Genomic DNA, 20988 nt, shown 5'->3' on the forward strand with positions numbered 1-20988 from the left:
ATTCTGACATGCAAAAGTGGATATACTTTAATCTGCTTGCACGCCTTGCTAATTCATTACCGTTCTTCCATTATTTCTCTAATAGCAGCGACATTAGGACCAGCTCCTAGATGAGTATAGAAAGGGCCTTCATCTTTTTCAATTATCTGTTCTGTTTAAAACAAAAAAGACACAAAAAAGGTTAATAGGTATGTTTTAAAAGTTATACTACACACTTTTGGTATAGTCTATATATCTAAAAATACAAGGCTTTCACTGGTGAAGGGTGAGGACAAACAAAATATTTGCAAGGTTTAGTAATAGTTTCTGTTCTATGGTATGATGCGTCTTAACAACATATCTAAAGGATAACAAATTGGGAAGCCTACTCTTTCTTAATAAACTATAAAAGAATAGACAGCCTTTCTATTATTCATTTTGTAAACAATATCAATCAAAACTTACCAACACAGCTACATGAAGGGAAATCATATTGAGTTTTGACAGGTGTATCCAGCAAGTTTTTTACAGGTGTATCTAGTAACTTAGAAGGCGACTCTAAGAAATTATTGAGGGCTGTTCCAGAAGTTCTTTTGGTTGGTGTTTTTTCATTAGAATGAATGGCTTGTTGATCTAAAGAGACGGCATGGCTGTTGAAATCTGAACTGTTAGAATTCCTTGTCAGAACGGTAATGGGCCCCGCAGCCTCAATTTTCACATGTTTGGGTGATTTGATAGTAAGAGACTTGTGATCAAAGGGTGTTTTGACCTGAATCTGTTTCAACTGTTGCTCCATGGTTTCAATGATACTCTTTTGTTGCATGTTGTCGCAGCCAAAGTGCTGAACCTCTTGCTTAATTGCTTTCTTCCATGTTTTGTTTTCCAACTGTCCAAGCAGTGGAGGAAGGCAGACATTTGCCTTTGGGCCAGTTTCAGCTTTGATAGATTTGAAGCCCATAGTATGACATGACTCAGATTTATTTTGGTTAACTTGTTGTTTATTCAAGATATGCCATCTGATAGCAGCATGCTTTTGAAAATCTCTGTGGGGTTGAGAGGGAAGATAGTGGCCATGGCTCTGATCTATTTTATGGGATGCTGCTTGCTGAGTATAGGGTGAGTATCTTTGTTGAATCTGAGTAGCTTGTGAGTTATCCACCTTGGTAGTCAAGTTAGAATATTCCTGTGCTTGCTGGAAGGGTAGCTGTAGAAATGAAGTTGGTGGAGATGCAGGTTTTTGTTCCTGAAAGCTCTGGGGCAGATCTTCTTTTGGAGTTGCATTATTTGGGTAATATTGCATGTGCTGCAAATCATGAGTTATATTTTGAGTTAAGAGCTCTGTGTTTATGGGATCTTCCTTTTTCTCAGAAACCAAGTGCATGTTGTTTGAGCAGGAATGCTTTATTATATTATTTGCTTTAAAAGCCTGATTATAAAGGGAGTCTTTATTGGTTATATTTGAAATATGGTCTGATCTGGTCTGGGGGATTTGTACTGGGAATTCAGTTGATTTGAAGTAATTACTTGCTATTTCAAAGCACTCTTCTAATTTAAGCTGATTTAATGATGTTCCATCCCTTTGTTGTTCTTGACTGTTGTTTGACTGGGGAAAGATCTGGGGCAATTTTGTGGTTTTCATTTGTTGTGGGGAGTTCATTGTTACTTGTGAACTCTGTGGTGGTTGTACTGGCTGAGTCTGGTGTACCGGTGGCAAAATATGTGAATGTATGAATTGCTCATTCTCAAGTGGTGGAAGATCTAAGTGCTGAGGCTTTAACTGTGCCTCCAAAGTCTGTTCAAGGTGGAGTTCAGACTGTGGCTGAAAGTGAAAGTGCCTCGAATTTTGCTGCTGATCATCCATCTTTTTGGATTGTGGGGAGTGCTTTGGGAATGGGATTTGCAAATCATGAGTAAAATGATGAGGCAGTTGTGCTGCCTCACCCCTGAATAGTACTGGTATTTGCTCACCCTGTGTAATGTTCTGGTAGCAAGATTGCCCTGTAACTCCTTTTGATTCATTGCAGCTTCTATTATATTGTTTTGGGTGTGTCTGCTCGGTTGAATTTTCCTGGAGTTGAAGCATGGTCCTCAAAAGTATCTCATTTGATTTTGGGGGAGAATCACTGGGGTGAAAGTGAGAAGAAGTCATTTTCATCCAAGAAGCTTGTGAATGGGCTTGTGACTGCTGCAAATGATTTTTCACCAAATCTTTTTCATTATCAGGAGTAGTCTGCTGATTAATCTGGCTCAGAAGATGTGGAAAATGTTGCAATTCTTTACTGATTCCTAATCTTTGTGGATCCTGAACTTTAGACTCCAGTTTGGACTGAATTTCACTGGGATATTGCTGCCTTACACCCAGTGTCACGGTACTGAGTGTCATATCTGTTTCACTCCCAGCTGCTTGTGAAACCTGAATCTTGTATTGACGACCCTGTTGAGAACTAAAAGCTTGCTGGCAAAAGCCAGAAAATTGTGTTGCACATTCCCCCTGATGATGTGGTAGCCCTCCATTATTTTCTTCTTTCAAATTGGAAACATTACTAGGTTCTTCTGAAGTCTCAATAGAGAGCGCATTGCTTATTTCCTCCACTGGAGAAGGTGGTGCAATAGGGGGTAGATTAAAAGAATCATCCCTGAACATGGAATCTTGTTGGAAGGAAGCACCAGTTTCTTCTCTTGGCTCTGACAAAACCTCTGAGCTATTGTTATGAGTGTTCAGACTGTTGTTAGGATTGAGGGAGAAATCCTGACTGGGAACCTGCCCTGTGTTTCCTGAAACTTCACGGTTGTCTGTAGGTGACTGATAGGTATTTTCCGACTTTTGCTGCTCTGAATTCATTACCTCTGAATCCTGAAAAGTCGAGCTTGCTTGTAAAATGGATCCTTTACTGGAGTTTTCTATATTGTGGACCTCAGTAGCTACAGAAGCTAGCACCTGAGGCAGCTCAGAGTTTGAGGTTTGAAGGGAACTTATCTGCCCTGAGGTATGCAATAAATGTGGTGTGCCACACGCCAACACATTAATAGCCCGAGTGTTTATGGCATTTGTAAGAGATGTAGTTGTCTGCATTCCAATGAAAACATGTTCTGGATTATACTGAGACAGTGTTTTTTCCAGGAATTCACCATGCATGTTTTCCATAGAAGAGGCAGAAACTATAGCACCATTAGGCATTGGAACTGCCTTGTTCTTATATGCCAAGACATTGTCACTGTTGTGGCAGTTAATATTTTCTCCCCCCTGTTCATTCTGAATCTGGGGAACAGGAGGAGATTCTGAAGCACCAGAGTTGCATCTTAAAGACTGTATAAGAACTGAAGCTGTACTTTGTTCTATTCCAAAACCCACAACATTCTTCTCACTGCTTGCATTAGAAGCGCCTGCTTGGTTGCTGACAGTGAATGAGCTATCTTGCCCTCTTTTTGCTTCTTCATCTTGTTTAAGCTTCTTGTTCTGGTGAAGCCCGTACAAAGAAGGCTCACTAAAAGTGCGTTTTATCCCTCCATTTTGCAAATACCCACTGCAATGTTTCTTTTGCTGAAGAAGGTCAGGGCTTATTCTACTACTTTCATTCCTTTTAGCAGTATGCTTCATTCCATAGCTGGCCTTCCCGTGCAGCCACATATGGTGGCCATTCAATTCATTGTAGATCTTTTCTGCTGATGTGTTTCCATTCTGCAGCTTCACTGACAAAGGCTCTGCTTGGTAAACATGAGAAGGATGTGGAATTAAAAAAGGATTTAAACCATTGCCTTCATCATGATTAGTTCTATCCTGTTCCATCTGGCTTACTCTAGGGCCATCCACAAGGTTCTCCTCTTACTGGATCTGAAAATAAATGGGAGAGAGAAAGCCATGTTTACTTGGCTATCATAATGTTATTTTATCACGTCTATATAACATGCAAGCATTCATGCCACCAAATGGCCATCTATCATATATCTGGTTTCAAGGGCTCTCTGCTTCCAGTATCAAAAGTTGTTTCACAGATTATAGTAATGATAGATAACTCATGAGCCCTTGAGGCCCCCATGATCACTCCTCTGCAATTTGATAACATGCTTTTCTAAGATTTTATGAATAAGTAACAAGAAAAATTGAGACTCCACTAGTTTTAATGCATGACTTTATTTTATAATCTCCCCCCCCCCCGCGAAAGAAATTAGGCCATGTTTAAAAGTATGGCTTATGCCAAAACACAAAAAGCTTTGGTGTACATGTTAGATTTCTTCCATAGGTGAAAAGTCAGATAACCCTTATTTTCCACTGTAGATACCACATAAAAAAATTAATTGGAAAGCCATCATTTAATTGTTTATGAACCACAACATACTAGTGAAACCTTGAAATTATGTTTATAAAGGCGAGTGGATAATAAACTTTTGTAAATAATAAATAAATAGTTAAATAAATGTAGGTAGAATTCCCTGTGTATTTAACATGCACTCGCTTAGGTTTTAAAATACTTATATAATCTACAGAGTACTTACTGAAATTAAAAAAAAAAAACCTACAGAAGAAATAAAAATCCATTTTAGATCTATCAACTGATTTTTTTTGTCCATGTTTTGTCTGACTGTAATAGCCAATTAATTGTAAGCTACATTTGGTATTGCAAGTTTGAAATTATAGGATACCTTAATGCGTTAATGTAACAGCCACCATTATAAAATTAACAACTTTAATTATAAATATTCTTAAAAGATAAATGTTTAATGTTTGAAACTCAAATTTGGGAATACTAAAAGTGTAATCTCTCTGTTTATAATACAGGGGATCCAAAGGTCATAACTGGGGACTTAGACCAAATCAGGTTCTTTCAGTTGTCTGAAGTTTTGCTCAATATCAGACTCTCTGATTAATGTGGGGTGGAGGAGAGAGAGGTAAGGGAAGAGAGAATAAAAGAAAGGAGGACACTTTAACTTTCAATTAAACATTCATTTAATTAAAACAGAGTTTCTGAGTTATTATACTAGTCTATTACTATGTGGAAGTTTGCATATATCAAACATTAAACATACAATAAAACAATTTTACTTCTGCATACAAAATTTATAGTGATGTTTCCTTCTTTATTTGGACAGACTTCAAATCTGTTGGGATTGCAATAACCCAAATGTCCAAACAGCATTGGTGTAGAGAATAAAGAAGATGGCTTTGAGGGAGAGAGGGAAGAGCCATTACCAAGGAGACAGGAAGGAAAACAGATCAAGCCTAGGATATATAGAAAATGTGCACATCTCCCTAATCCATACGATTATAAAAGAGAGGAGGAGGAGCACAATCAGACTTGCAAGACTATGTCACTATAGCCAATCTAAATAATTGTGTTCAATCTTCTGTGGAGTTTATTTCTTGGTTGGTCTGCCTTGTAGGGCTGACAATTGGCCATGTTGAAGGGAAATTCTGCATTCACAACACATCTGGATGGAATATGTAATCATGATTAGCCATTTATTTCACATAAATTACAAAATTATGGGAAAATGCTGGTTTCCAGATCAAGAGTTAAATCTATTAATTTATAACATATAAACATCCTTCATAGGTTTGCCCAGAATACAGCTCTCAAGTTTGTCAGTGAAGAGATACATTTCCTTCACATCTTTTTCTCTGGAATTGTAGTGTCCCCCCCAAAATAGTTCTCTTTAACAGCATATAATACAAAATGTTCAGTAAATACTGATCACTGGTTTACTGTCTGTTTAGCTTACCATTGAATTGCCAAGTTGCTTATCAGAATGTGTGTTATAAATAATTGCAGTTAACTTTACAGAAAAATATACAAGAACCGTTACAGTACACTAAATGGCACAACAGATCTCACAATAGAATGGGAGACTGACAGGACCCAAACAAAATATTAGGTTTGCTATTTAAAATATGGACTAATGTTTTTGAGTCTTTTTTTTTTTCTTTTAGCATCTTGGTTTATCTGGCCTCTATTACTGAAAATGCCAAAGGAATTCCAAGTATGTGCACATTCTTTACTGTTGGAAGAAGCAATATGAATAAGAGATGGAAATATATCTTGTGACATAAGCAGAATTTCAAAGGTACCATGAACAAAGATCTACCTGGCAATTTAATCCTGTTGATGAAGATTTTTTGAAGAATCATAATTTCACATAATTCCTGATTTTAGCTCAGCTAAGGATTGACAGTGGCCATGGTGGAAAGACACTGTTGCATTCTTGGAAATGTAATGTTTCTTAAAAATGCATGAATGCAGGTCAGAACTATACAACTACTCTTCCTTCATGGAAAGGAGCAATATGAATGGCAAGACTCTAGGAATGGACCTGTAATCACAAAATCTCTTGTCAAAAATAATGTATTAATACCCATTACAGAATTCACCATCTCTGAGATTTAACAGGTCAAGTTATTTTACAGAGGTCACACAAAGTGCGGTACACTAAACTGATGACCCTGACACAAATATGCACCCTCAAAAGCAGTGAACACAGTTGGGCAGAGATTCTTTTTGTGCAGAAATGACAGCATTAAATGACAGCTTTGAGCTGGGAAAAAAAACAAAAAAAAAGTGATGTAACTGTGACATATGTGGAGGTAGCTGGGAGCAACTGTCCAACCTGCTCTTTGAATGTGTAAAGCTATTTTTGAGACTGGAATAGAGGGGCTATGGATCCTTTCCTGAGCATTCTGAAATGCCTTTTCTGAAGGACTGGCTAAGCCCTAATGAAGAGGTTTGTAACTAAAACTTGGCATGACTAGAGTTTTAACTGAAATAATTTTTGTAATTAAAATATTGCTGCTTGTTCAGAACTGAATTTGAATGTGAACTCCTCAGTATGATTAATTCACACATTACTAAACAGTTATACAACAAATACTGCACCAAAGGCTGTGTTTGCAAATAAATAATGCTCTACATACTGAGGTATTATAGCAGAGCCAGGTTTGTCTCCCCAAGTTATGCAATTAGTAGTATTAAATTTGAATGTTATGCTCACCTTTCTGCAATTTTACTGTCTTATTGTACAAAGACATGTCAGAAATTACAGAAATTCACATTTTAGACATTATCTAAAATAGCCATAAGTATAAATGCTAGTGAGGCCTGAAAAACCTTTGGTTTACGTCTCCATATTCAAACAATATTCCTGAACAGTCCAAGTACAGGATTTGGACGGAAAAAGGAGTAATTCTTGATATAAGGGAGAATTATGTCTTTTTCAATATGGGAATTAATATAAAATTCTATAAAATTACTTAAAAACCTGATTAAATAAAAATGCTTCTTTAATCAAGAAGAATCCTCAGACAACAGTATTTCTTGTCAAGTATGTTTGCCAAAGATTATCAGTAAATATGACCAGAAGAACCTGTCAGTTATATTTCTGACAGATGGATGTAACAGCAAAAAGGCAGATGCACATTTGGCAAGATCAGATTAGACTGAAGCTTCATGAGAAGGTTCTGACTTTGACAAGGCAGGAGCAATCAGGACCTTGGACAGAGTATTGTGGAAAAACTGGCAAGAAAGGGCAAAGGTTTTCTGCATTTTACAAATCTGTTGGGCCCACTCATCTGTGGTTTCTGCAACCTTAAACAGTGGCTGTTGTGTTCTGTATCCATGGTCTCCTAAAGCTTAGTAGAAATGAACCTTACAATCTGAGAAATCTGAGAACTCTGATTCAGCAACATCTTCTGCTCTAGAAGATCTAAAAGTAAAGGGTGCGCATGGGGGTGGAGATTTCCTTCCATGCAATTTAAAAATAAAGGATTCCTTTAGTATCTTGTAGCAGTGGAGTGAATAATTTTCAGGTATTACTTTCTGAGAATATTGAGAGGATGCTTGGAGAAATACCATTTGTCATCTATGTGTTAATACTTGTCTGAAGCTATCTAGAGAGAAGACATTGAGCTGGAAGTAGGACCGCTCATTGCTTCATGAAGCACCTTGGGAGAGAATATTCCTCTTAATTGGTCCCTATTATCTTGAAGGATGTGGTTGCAGGGCCTTTTCTAGAAATGAAGAACCTAGATCTTCCTTAAAATGTTCTTTTTCTCTCCCCCTGTCTCCTTGAGCAAAATACATGGGTAGAAAGCAGTTAAACAATTACATCTTGACTCATTTCATTCTAACATTTTTTTCTGGCTCAATCTGTTTGTGTGCTCACAGCTAAAGGGGAGGAGCTTACAGAAGTAGCTAATGCACTGATTGAGCAATTAGCTAGTGATGGGGTTGTACTCTTCTGCCAACATCTTGGTTCAATCAGCTGTCTTTGGAAAGAGGAAAGACAGTTGTGCGTCTTTGACCAGAATGAGTAGACAGGAGGGCAAACAGAAACAGGAGAGTGTAGAGAACAGCACAGAATAAAAATAAAAATGAATTTGTTGATAGTGTGAAGAAGGCAGGGCTCCAAAAAAGAGAAAACCAAGTTACCAATAATAATTAGTATTATTCACCAGGAAGGAATGATGCCTTCCAGCTTTTGCATGGGACCTGTGATTCTCAACCTTGCCAGCTTCTGTATCTGTGGACTTCAACTCCCAGAATTCTGAACAATGACTGGTCAGGGAATTCTAGGAGTCAAAGTCCACATATATGGACGTCACCAAGGTTGGGAAACAGTAGCCTAGAATATCCAAATTATGACCACTGTATTTAACTTCCCTGATTTTCAACTTTATCACTGGGCATACATTTTGAGCTTAATGTCTTTATGAAATGCAAATGATCAGGTAAAAAAAAATCATTGGCACAATTAGAAGCTATGACTCCCCTGGCATCATGGCAGGGACTTGGCTTCACTTTTAGCAATATTTTATTACACTTCCTGCATTAAAAGCTACAAGTTGTATTTTGAAAATATTCACTTGTTTTTTATCCATATTCATGTACTTTTTCATTCATTTACATTTTATTCTTATTTGTATGATAAACTTACATTTTGGAGTAATCCCACTCTGAAAATTTTCTTGAAGTCACAGGCAAACAGGGGAATTAATGCTTTGAATCAGCTTACTGCTAATCAAGTTTTTAAACCATCTGAGTTACTGTAAGAGGCACTGGACTGCCCCAAACTGCAAAATGGCAATATATTCGATATATTTAACTTATATTTTTAATAAAAAATGAAAATATTGTTAAGGTAAATATTATCTTCAAGAACTTTTTCTTTTTCTGTATATTAAATCAAAATAGGGTCTCTGAGCTAAATTAGAGGACTTAATTGTGAACAAGAACATAGATATAGTTACTATAACAAAAACATGATGGATCTGAGATAATCAGTGGGGTACAGTTATTCCTGGATACAAACTTTATGAGACAGGCAAACTGGAGTGGGGTTTTGCTCTTTATATCGAGGAAGGTATAAATTCTAGAAAACTTTGGAAGACCAGATTCTTCCATAGAATTACGACGGGTAGCTATATCTGCACACAAATATAAATTAGAACTGGTGAAAATAGGGCATTCTTAACTTGGTGAAAGAAATCAGGGAGGAATATTGGACTAAAATGTTGGATTAAAATGGGCATTAGTTTGACCCAGCAGGGTTTTTCTTACATTCTTATGTCCTAATTCTACTTCAGCTAATATTTTATGGGATCCTCCATGGCATTTTGTGATAGATTTGTGTTGTAGTGTTACTTGCATTTAGACCAATTCCATAGTTCAGAATAGTTGGTATGCCAGTTGCATTCCTTCCCAGAAATGAAGCTGATATCAACTTATATCCAGACTGGATAATTAAAATATATTTTATAAGAGCTCCCTCTACATGGCCTAATTACTTAAGAGGATTTGTCATACCACTAGTTTCCAGTTTGCCAGCCAAATAAATTCCATGTGATACCACTGTCCATGAGATGATGGAAGTAAAAATAGATGTAAGAGTAAGTCTTGTGCAAATGCATTGATGGATAGATTACTATAGTTTTGAGGCCTTGCTGGGAATCAAACTATTCGAAGGCACTTCCACAATGCCAATGGCTTTCCCTTTCAAATCCTATGCAGCACCCTTAGTGCTGCACTCCATCCTCTCACTGAGTTGACTAATGCTCTCTGAAGCTGGCCATGGTGGGGCAGGAAAAATGGTCACCAGCTGAAGCTCCACCCCTTTCTTCCCCTCCTTCCTTCAGGAGAAAAATAATCCCTTTCCCCAAAGTATCCAAGCTACATCTTGGAATACCCAGGATGTGGGGAATGGTGGCAAGACCCCATGGTGTGCTAGCTATAAAAGGGAGAGAAATCTACCCCACTGGAAGACCACCTGCTTTACATCCCCAGAGGAGACACTGTAATATTGTCTTTGCAGTGTTCTCACTAGAGCAGGAACAGAGCCAAAAGTTAATTAGCTCACCTTCCCAAGCCCCACGGCACCATGAGGACACAGGACGCACTGCTGACAACTTGTATGTGAAAAGTACCTGAAATTTGCATGAAGCAGCAAAAGTCTTGAGTAGTACTGTTGAGTGATTCAAAAGAATAGTCTGAAGTGCTAATTCTGATTTATCACACTGGAGAAGTAGCAATTTTAAAGGATTATTTTCTTCTATATAGATTTATCATGTCTCTATTGTTGTTGGAGTCCTTTCCACAAATGCCATTATCTTCTGAAGTTAGGCAGATGGAAATAGTGGTAGGTTATGTTTTTTTAGGGGAGGTTGGTTGTTTTTTGTTTTTTTGCTATAGCTGCTTTAGTTATGTAGTTCCCTGTTGGAAAACATATGCTTGGGGTTTATGTTGGACACTCTTGGTTTATGTTGCAGTTGTTTCATGTTATGTGTATTAATAGCTAAAGCCCCTAAAGATGCATGCTCTGATTATTTCAAAATTTAGCTGGTCGATTCAGCTTACTGAGTATGCTTATAAAAACAATATTTATGGATTTTGATAGATACTCAGTCTACCAGTAGAAGTGAACTAAAGTTCTGGGAGCTGCTGGTGACCTATATATGTTTGATAGGATCCTTGGACCTGGGGGAGGGATGGCAGAGTTTGGGGGCTGGTTTGATGCAGGGGAGGGGGCGAGACTGAATTGGATAGTCGGTGACATTCTGGTCGTGATGGCAGAGGGAGAAATGGTGGGAAAGGTGTCATTGAATCCACAATGGACCCTGGGCTCAGGTTGCTGTTACTTAATGCCAGGTCAGCCTATAATAAGGCTCTTCTCATCCAGAAACTCACTATGAATGAAAGAGTTGAGCTGATGTGCATTTATCCTTGAGTGAAGAGGTGGTTCCGTTTGGACTTAAGGAAGCAGTGGTCCACCCCTCTTCAAGAAGCCATCACTGGACCTAATGGTGTTGAAATATTTCTGATCCATTTCCAACCTTGGAAAAGATCTTTCCCTGCTTTCCACAGTTAATTCCTTTAGACAAATTTCATCTCAAGGATTTATATATAATGAAGGGGAACTCGTTTTAAGAAAAAAAAATCCAAATGCTATTACTAATAAAACATTTCAGTTTTAATGTTTAAATTTCACGGCAAATTCTAAAGCTATGAAGAATTCCTAAAGAAAAACCTCAATAAATATTTTAGCATTTGGTTTTGATTAATAGCTAGAGTTCAGTACTTCCCTTTCCTATAGCAAGATTTCAGGAACCACTGAAAATAAAGTGCGAAGGAGGGGAACTGGCTAGGATAAATTGTAAAAGAAAAAATAAAAACAAAAAAATTCTTACTTCTTGTCTTCTTATTTTTCATTTAGTATTTGATTAGTTATGCAGACCTGTGGAATACCATTCCCATGCAAGAGGAAAATTAGGTAGGAGAAAGCCCCATTAACTAGACTCAGAAGAAATAATAGCACTGACCTAAGGCCAAAAAGAAAAATGGGCAGCAATCAGGGGGAAAAAAACCCCCTATTTATTCCCCCATCCCGAAATATTCTAGTATACATTTATCTGTACAAATCAGGGAACAATAAATGATAGAGATGAAGGTAGTGCCACATAATGAGACCACAAAGAATCCATATTGCATTGTGATTCTTTTTTTTTTAATTGAGTAAATTGCATCTTTTCTCAGCAAGCTGTCCACTATAGCAGTTTACTTTCCATTCTGTTCAGTAATTGTACTTGAGCTGAGACACTTATCCACTTTACTGTGTTTTTTTCCACTAGCCATTCTGTATTAGAAATTCAGGGCACATCAGTAGCATCTGCGAAACAATTATTGCATCTAGGACCAACTCCACCGTCTAATCCATCATAATTATGACTGGCCTCCTTGAAGATGTCATGATGCATGACTTAGAACAGCACATTAGTGTGCAAATGGCTGAGGATCTTATTTGTCCAATATGCATTTTAAGAATTCTACTCCCACCAATTGATGCTTGAGACATGTGGAAATGCTGATATTTTATTTTTCATGTAGCACACAAACTGTAAATACCAAGACATTTTTCTGCTGCTGCTTTTCAAAAGACCACAACATTCTCTTTTCATCAATCTTCCCTCACTATTAATTTTTTTTCCTTTTACACTTTTGCAGTAGGTAGGACTTTAACAAATAAGGAAGACTTCATACAAAAAGGAGATAGGTGAGCCATAAATTGTGGTTATCATAGTTTTATTTGACTGCAAGGAAATTCTTTTTTTGAAGCCTCACCATTTTTTTCCATTTGAGACAGTGGAAAAAAAAAAAAAGGCAAAATACTGTATGTCAATAAACATTACCTGACAAGTTCCTAGCTATAGAGGTTAGCAATAAATAGGGAAGTTTGCTGCCTATTTTCTCTGCTCTAAAACCAAATTACACAGCAAGTGTGATCACATCAATGATTATATTTACTGCACCTGCTTTTTTGTTTTATTTTCAAATAGTTATATAGGCATCAGATTAGGGTGATGGGGAAAGCTTAAACCTTTCTGACCAAGTCTTGTAACTGAAGTAGAGCTGCACACACACGCAAAGAGCACCAAACTTAAGAATATTCTTGGATCAGATCAAAATCTTCTCTAATACAGCACTTTGTGTCACCTAGCAGTCAAACACTTCCTTCGGAAGAGCTTCCATCTGTCTCCCTTTCTAAAATATTTAGTTTGTAACAAGAATTTTTAAAGAATTGTGTTTTACTTATGAGCCAGATTGTTTGTTAATATGATGTATAGTTCTTTTTGAATGAACTTTTTTTTGTGCTTTTCATAATTCTGATGTTTTTCATGTTTACATTTCTCTTTAATATACTAGTTGTTCCTTATTTTATTGACAATTTAAAATTACCCACATATCATCCATGAATCTTAGACACAGATGTCATGGAAACCTTTCTCTAGATAATACTTTCAATATTTGTCAAAATGTTGTTTCAGCAGAAATTTTTAAGCTACCACCTTCCATCCTAATCTATGTGCTTGGAATTTTTACTCCAATATCTGATATCAGTATCACAGCCCATAATATCCATAATATCATTCATCCCAATTTTTCCGTCACTAGCAACACAATCACAAGATTGGTGCCTATAATTTTCTTGAAGTTTTATATTCAAACATTTCTCAATATTCCTTCTGATCCTTTCATCATCATCCATTTCTAAAAAAGTGTCAGAGGACATGAGAAATAATACGGATGTTATTAAAATAATGGAGCTCAGCACTTCAGAAATATTTTTGCCTGGTCTAATATCATGAAAAAGAAAATAAACTGATTTGATTAAGACATAAAAGTGTTTTTTTTTAAAGTAAAAATTGTAAAAAGAGAAAGAATATCATGGAGTTTCCCATGTCCATTCAAATTACATAAAATAATGGTATTATTATAAATTGTTCAAAACATTCTTTGAAATTCTTTTGTTCTAACCTTATTGAAAGTGTTTTGACTATGAAATGTTCTATGCACCTCTAAATATTATAGCTGTTCTTGTTTTTGTACCATACTTACTTTAAGAAGATCCAGTTTGATGTCTTGCACATACCAGAGATTAAAGCACTACTTACTGCATACTGAATTTCTTGGGGAATAGAATTGTAATGATGAAAAGAACAATTTAAATCAACAAGATCAGTCATTTGCTCTGTGAAGAAATCTAAATCAAATTATCTCTGAGAAATAGCTATCTAACTTCTGTTTGAAGACATCCAACAAAGAAGACCTCAACACCTCTCTAAAAATTGGTTTCACTGTCCAACTACTTTTACCATTAGGGAAGTTATTTTGATTATGTTTTTTTTTTAAACATTCAGTTAGAATCCTATAACTTAAAGCCATTATTCCATGTTCTGAGCTCTGGGACATCAGAAAACAGGTGGCCTTTATATGTAATATCCCTTCCAATACAGTATTTGAAGAGTGCTCTAATACCCTATCTTAATCTTTTTTTTTTTTTCCTGGAAACTATTATATGTTGGTACTAACTTTAACTCTTGACAATTTAGTATATTCTTCTATGCATATTCTTACAATATTTTGTTACAATATATAGTTATATTTCCTTTATAGTGCCTTTAATTTCTTTGGCTTATTATTTATTACTCCTTTTCGTCACTTTGCATAAGACTGCTTATCCTGACAGAGAATAGTGTGATGGGTCTGTATGTATATATGCTTCTGAAAAATTTCCAAGAGATTCATTGTTAAATTGGGTATCATCAGAGAAGATAAAATGAGTGCAGGAGGCACTTAGGATTTCACATCCTGAATGTCAACTACAGTCTGTCCCATTGGTATCTGGCTGTACTCATTAACAGGTCACATGCTTTATCTCATTTTCTGTACCAGGTGTGTGGCTATATTCTATATATGGAAGAATAGTAATATTCCATAAAACTACTGCAGATAATTTTCTGTTAGGTTTTACGTATTCAGAACCCTTATGGGGGAAAAAGCAGGGGGCAGGAGGTCATTAAGAGGATATAGCTCAGGGGACTAATGGATCGCAAAGGTTGATTCCTGGCTATTTTCCTGTTATCCAAAATGGGCAATTTTGTTGAAACCCTGCTTTGAATAAGGGAATGGCTTGAGTGGATGTCATAATCACTCCTGAGTGTCATTGCCCACTGAACAGAGCCAAGGAAGTTCCCTAGTTTTCAAATGCATAGAGGTTAATGGGAAGAATAAATGACATTAGTAAAAGATTCAAAATGCATGCAACCAAACAGAAGCTAGAGCTCATTTAAGTGACTAAACAATAGTAGCAAGTGTAGGAAAAGGGGGGAAAAAATCCTTTGCCACCAATGTGATCTGCAGAGCTGTTCAACGTAACTTTTTCTGTTTTATTTTTTAAACTGTATTCTGGCTTATGAGAAAATAAACATCTCGCAGTAGTCTGACCAGTTTGCGTTATATTTTACAGATAAAATTGTCTGTATCCCTCCATGACATGGTGGCCACTACTGATGTCCATCAAATGCATACATATATAGCTTTTATTTGTTTAGTTATAATCGAGATGATTCTATTAACACAGCCCAAGAACCATCTGTTGTTTGCCTAGTTGTTGTCCTTTCTTGGAGAGGGAACTGGCTAAAAAGGTTCTGCCAGTAGCCAAGTGTCATTTATGGTTTAGGGAGGCTTCTGATGTGGCTGAGATGGCTAGCTAGATATGATTTGTTATATTTTAAAACACATGAATTAAGCATGTTTTAATCATTAATGTATATGGTGAAAAAGCAGAATATAAATCCAACACTGAGATGCAATCAATGGAAAAACACCCAAATTGTATTTTTTTCCATGAAATTTCTTTCTTGAATACAATTGTTCCTTGCATCATGTGTCATCATTGATGAGACGGTATCAGTAGCCTGTGATTTCACTGGTATATTCAAGCTTGTACTGATAATTGAAAAAGGAACAATAGCCGTCTTGAAAGTGCATTGAACACAAGGCCCAACTAATACCCAGCATTTACATGCAAATGCAGGAAGAGCCTTTTTTCTGCTTGATAGCCACATTTTAGAAGCAGGCAAAACCAAACCAGCAGCAGTTACTCAGAACACAGTAAGGAACAGGTGCTGATCTTTTTATGGGAATAGCGTCACAGTAGCATACCAAGCAAAATTTTAGCAAGGCAGAGACACCATTCACAAATACATTCTTAAGACAAAGATCAGCAACAGATCTATGGAACCAGACAGAAAAGAAACAGTCTGCTCTCAGAAAATAATGAGCTGGAATAAAACAACAAGGCAAGACTGGAAACTCTCCTCTATTTCCTTCCAAAACTTGATCCTGGAAATATTTACACAGCTTCAATTTTTATGATGGTTGTAAAGTTACTTTTTCATCACTGAAATCACAGTAATAATCTTTTACAGTTTCCCTTTAAAGCATGCTTCTCTCTTATAAGTAATCTCGTTTAGCGGCTGCCTCATTTAACAACTGTTTGCAGTTACAACAGTGATGAAAAAGTAACTTCACGAACAATCCTCACATTTACAATGTTTGCAGGTCTGTAAAGCAAAGGAAAGCTGAAGTAAGATCATAAGCAGAGTCAGGGTTTCACTTAGTGATGGCTTTGCTTAATGACTGAGTTGCTGGTCCCAATTGTGGTTGCTAAATGAGGACCACCTGTATTTGTCTAGTGCTTTTGAGGAAGAACAATACTTCTTTTTCTTGTTAATGTTTGTATGCTTGGTTGCACTGTTTTGTATTGTGCTTGCTTAGTTCATATGGCAAATCAATGCATGATGCAATGAAGTGTTTATTCTGCAGCTCGCTTGTCACAGATAGAGGCATTGAGATGACAGAGAGTGGCTGGCCCAGGGTCACTACCTGGCTTTTGTGTCTAAGAGAAGTTGTATCTGTTGTATTTTAAGAGGAGGTGATAAGTTACTAAAATTATACTTGTTATGATGAAGGGGGAAGTCATTTCTTTGTATATTTATTTTCTTTTTCTTTACTATATTCTTTTCTTTTTCTTTTTTCTTTTTTTCTGCACCTTCTACACTTTATTTTTATTCTTCTATCTTTTTTTTTAGCTTGTATTAGTTTTTACTGTTGTAATTATATGTTTCAATAACATTACTATTACAAAAACTAACAAAGCCATTAATCTTATTCCTTAGTTTGACCATGGAAGCTAAAGAAATGTTTTGTTAAATAGACCAGTATAGCTCTGCCCAGCCTGGCTCTCTCCAAATGTCTTCCCAAAGACACCACATGACTTCTTGCATACACATGTCTTTAGTCCAGTGCTGGTACAAATATACAGTATGCCTGTTTGAAAGGCTAAAAAAATATTGACCAGGAAAGATCTGATCTGCCTGCTTGTCTGCCCTCTTTCCTGGGAATCCTCTGTGAGACCTAACACATCTGGAAGTCATCAGACTGAGGGAAGCTAGAGTATTCTTTATATCTGGATCCCACAGAACAGTAGCCAGATGGTCATGACCTCCACAGAGATATAGATACATACAGATAGAGACAGAGATTAGATTTCACTAAAATTGGGGATGTCGTGGTAGAACTTTATTAAGTCCATTCACTAACATGTTTTATAGTAGGTTACTACTTCCAGGTTACAGTTCATGTCCATCAATGAACACACAAAATAACACAATTTGTCAAACAAATCTCACACCTTACTTCTTGATTGTTCCACTGAATATCAAGTCTATCAAGCCTAAGAAAATATCACATAAATTAATTAATATTGATCAAAACCTATGAGTATTTTGTGTTCAGGCTGAAAGTATTGGGTTGCTACCCTCCAGGAATCACAATCCTGTGAAGTTTCATGGCTCAGTTTATGGCAGTTGTTACAAATAAATAAAGCCCCAAATATATTTCATTACAAAGGACCGTTGCAAAAATGAACAGCTGTTTTTTAAGAGGGGGAAAATGGGGAAATATAAGGTAGCTACAGAGACCAATAATTAATTACAGTAGATGTAAAAAGCTTCCTCTTTAAACTGAAACACACTGGTTTCAGAAGCATGTAGTAGTACAGAAGAAGGAGGGATAATCCCCCCCCCATAATAACAATTATATTCACCATATTTAGCTTATTTAATCGTTGATAAATACAAAATTCACTTCATATTCAAATTATAAAGTAAGCTGTAGATGGAATGCAAAATTTGCGTATGTTACTAGCATACTTGAATGCTCACATTTATTAGCCAAACTTTAAATCTTTTAAATTAATTATTGTTATTCCCAGTTATTCCCAATTAGATTAGCAGAGGTTGTAGTCTAAATGTCACAATATTCCTAATCAATTTCCATCCTTTCTGTTGACCTTCCCAATGCATTAACCATGAGTTTAATATTTTTGGTCTTTATCCTACATTTAATGAGTTTGTTCTACTTTCTTATTCCATAGAATTCTCTTATTTGATTGGCCTGGATCCTCCTTTAGGATCCCCATATAAATTGTCTGACTCCTCTCAGGCCAATTTTGTTTCAGAAGGCCTCAACAGTAGCTGTCTTTTATTTCTTCTTTTTCCTTTCTCAGGTTAGCTAAGTGCCTGTTCATCTGCTACTGGGAAATTTTGCTTGGGACTCTCCCTTTAACTCCCCCACAAAAATCTTCTTGCTCACTTACTGAAACTGGCTGCTCCTACTGCCTCTTTTTACTCAGCAGGAAGCTGTCATTCAGTCACCAAAAATGAACAATCAGAGACTGTCAGTTCCCTCAATGCACCCAACTTGATGTAGATGCAAGGATTCTTTCACTAAATGTAACACCCTCAAGTGACTCTGTTTTGGTGCTCCCAAAGCATATTAACCCTCCCATTGACCAGTCAAGTGTGTTATAGGAAAAAAGTCTAAAATAAACATATATAAGAGTGATATGTACACATAGACACACAAATACACACACACACACACACACACTTGTGCACTTGTATACTTCTAATTATGTCCTACATTCTTTCTCTGTTCCACCTAATCTTCTCTAAGAATTCTCAAATCTTCTGAACAAAGAGACCTGAGGGAAAATCCATTTCATCAGAACATCTACTTTATTGTAGAATATATAACCTTGTTTAAAAGCCTTAGACTTTTGAAGTAATAATGCATTTTGTGATGCTTCAAATGGATTTGTCTAAAGTAGAACTTAAAACTCTTAAGTCTTAAATTTGACTTTTCTCTATTAGACGGTTGAACAGTAAGGGACTGAGTTTCAAAATTGACTTTAAATCTTAAAACTTCATAGGCTTTATCTGCACACTTAATTTACTACGCACACACACACACACACACACACACACAATTTATCATACAACAAGAAAAGGATACTAGGGTGAACCTAGTAACAGATGCATGAAATCTCCCCTATATGATTGTTGCTCATTTTCAATTGCCTATTTTTAAATGGGCTGAATCCCACACAAAATATTCTGAATATTTATTTCCAAGGTTCTTTTGTTAGTTTACCTTTTTACTTAACTCACTACAAACATTTACTTAATGCAAGATCATTAAAGTAAACATTACTCGTGCTTTTGATTTCAACTGAATGCCTTTATAACCATTACACTTTGCTGACTAGCTCTGCTATTTGGAAGTCTGAGATACACATTTGCCTATATTCAGTTTTAATTTCCCTTAAAATAAGACAATCCAGTTTTACATAGTCAGGTTCTTCATGTATTCCTGCTACTCCCAGTTCCTTGACTAAGCTTTCCCTATTGGTTAGCAGTAATTTAAGAGTACTAGCTTATCCTCTTGTGCCTTTTTCCACTTTCTGAAGGAAAATTTTTCTGCAAGACAACTTTGTTTGGCAAAGTTCATTTTCTAACAAATGTCTGAACAATTAAAGTCCTCCAACGCTACTGTTTCATGCCTCTTTGGAAGATTTTGCATCATCCACATCTTCTCCTTCGTTGGGGGCAATATTAACAATCTCTTTATTTGTTCCAATGATAGTACTGCCTTTATGCACTCCTCCTCTTATTTTAATGCACATGCTTCATGCAGCAGAATCACAGGGTTAGAAGGAGACATCAAAGCAACCCTTACTCAATACAGAGATCCAAATTAGAGGATCCCTAACAAATGACTATCCATTTTTTTTTAATAACATTGTTTAGGATTTCCAGATTAGCCTCGAGTGCTGACCAGGCACAAACCTGTTTCAGTAACAGCAAAATTGTTGCATCATGGGCTTTAAGATCATTTCTGGCCTAATTTTAATGTTTCACATAATGCTCCAAATCATTTGGCAGTCAAACTTGTCCACAAATCCAGGCCAACTTGCTTGTGTTAACTACAATGCCCATGTATCATGCTAGCAAACGTCTTCCCCGCTGAAAATAAACCTCTCTTATAAACTGGCCACAGACAAGTATGCTGTTATAATCCTTTTAATAAAGAGTAATATTTAATTGGAAAAACAAGACAATTTATTGAAAAAGGAGAAGAGAGAAAGATTTTATGATCTGTATCAATAAGAAACAAAACAAGAAAATATTTCAGAAATTACAGTTGCTTCACTTACTATTCGTATTGGAGAAATATTACATCATGTTGTGCTCATTGGCATAGCAGTGTTCCCCAAATGTTTGGTCTGGTAATCACATTTAGAATTTTGAGAAACTATTCTAGGCATTTTTGCAAATTGGATGTGGGGTGGAGATTGTCCCCTTTCCCAAAATAGTTGCATGAGGGAAAGAAACATAAATTTTCCAAAATGCTACCTGTCATTTTTCCCTACTATGTCTGCTTAGCTTTATCCTCTCTCTATAGCCACTTATCAGACTGATAGGAATCCATGTGAAATTCATCTCCATAGTGATATGGAGGCTGGCATTTTGTTTTACAGTACACCAACATTTTTTTAATTAAAAAAATATTTATTTAAATATAAAAGGCCAGGTAGAATAGCAATCACTTGGAAACTGCTAAGTCGACCAGCACTTTAGTGCTCCTGAGCACACCAGAAACTTCAAACTTACTGGATAGCAAATGGATAATGGAAATCTAACTTGCAGAGTATCATACGATCCTTGCAACAGCAATTCCATTTAATGTTCCTTGTTAAATGGGAAAAGACAGAAATATAAAGTAGAATAAACATTTCAAAATGTTTTCCCTCAGACTTCAGAGGCATTTTTTCTTTAGTATGATC

The 20988-nt window shown here is 36.3% G+C and overlaps 1 protein-coding gene across 2 annotated transcripts in view; it reads right to left on the reverse strand.

The window, feature by feature from the left end:
- TET2 (tet methylcytosine dioxygenase 2) overlaps window positions 1-20988 on the reverse strand; it is a 79733-nt gene that overhangs the window by 21750 nt on the left and 36995 nt on the right. For both annotated transcript variants that reach the window (XR_015794613.1, XM_088133011.1), the window contains exons 2-3: window positions 445-3811; window positions 61-151 (exon numbers count right to left, since the gene is read on the reverse strand). Coding sequence is in view for 1 of the 2 variants with exons in the window: in XM_088133011.1 (XP_087989137.1) it covers window positions 61-151; window positions 445-3766 (3413 nt within the window). In the remaining variant the exon portion in view is untranslated. The remainder of the gene's footprint in view (window positions 1-60; window positions 152-444; window positions 3812-20988) is intronic.

The sequence above is a fragment of the Python bivittatus genome, unplaced genomic scaffold (assembly GCF_059951505.1).
Source record: "Python bivittatus isolate LINGU-HERP-01145 unplaced genomic scaffold, Pbiv_v1 ctg000070_np1212, whole genome shotgun sequence".
Classification (NCBI taxonomy): domain Eukaryota; kingdom Metazoa; phylum Chordata; class Lepidosauria; order Squamata; family Pythonidae; genus Python; species Python bivittatus.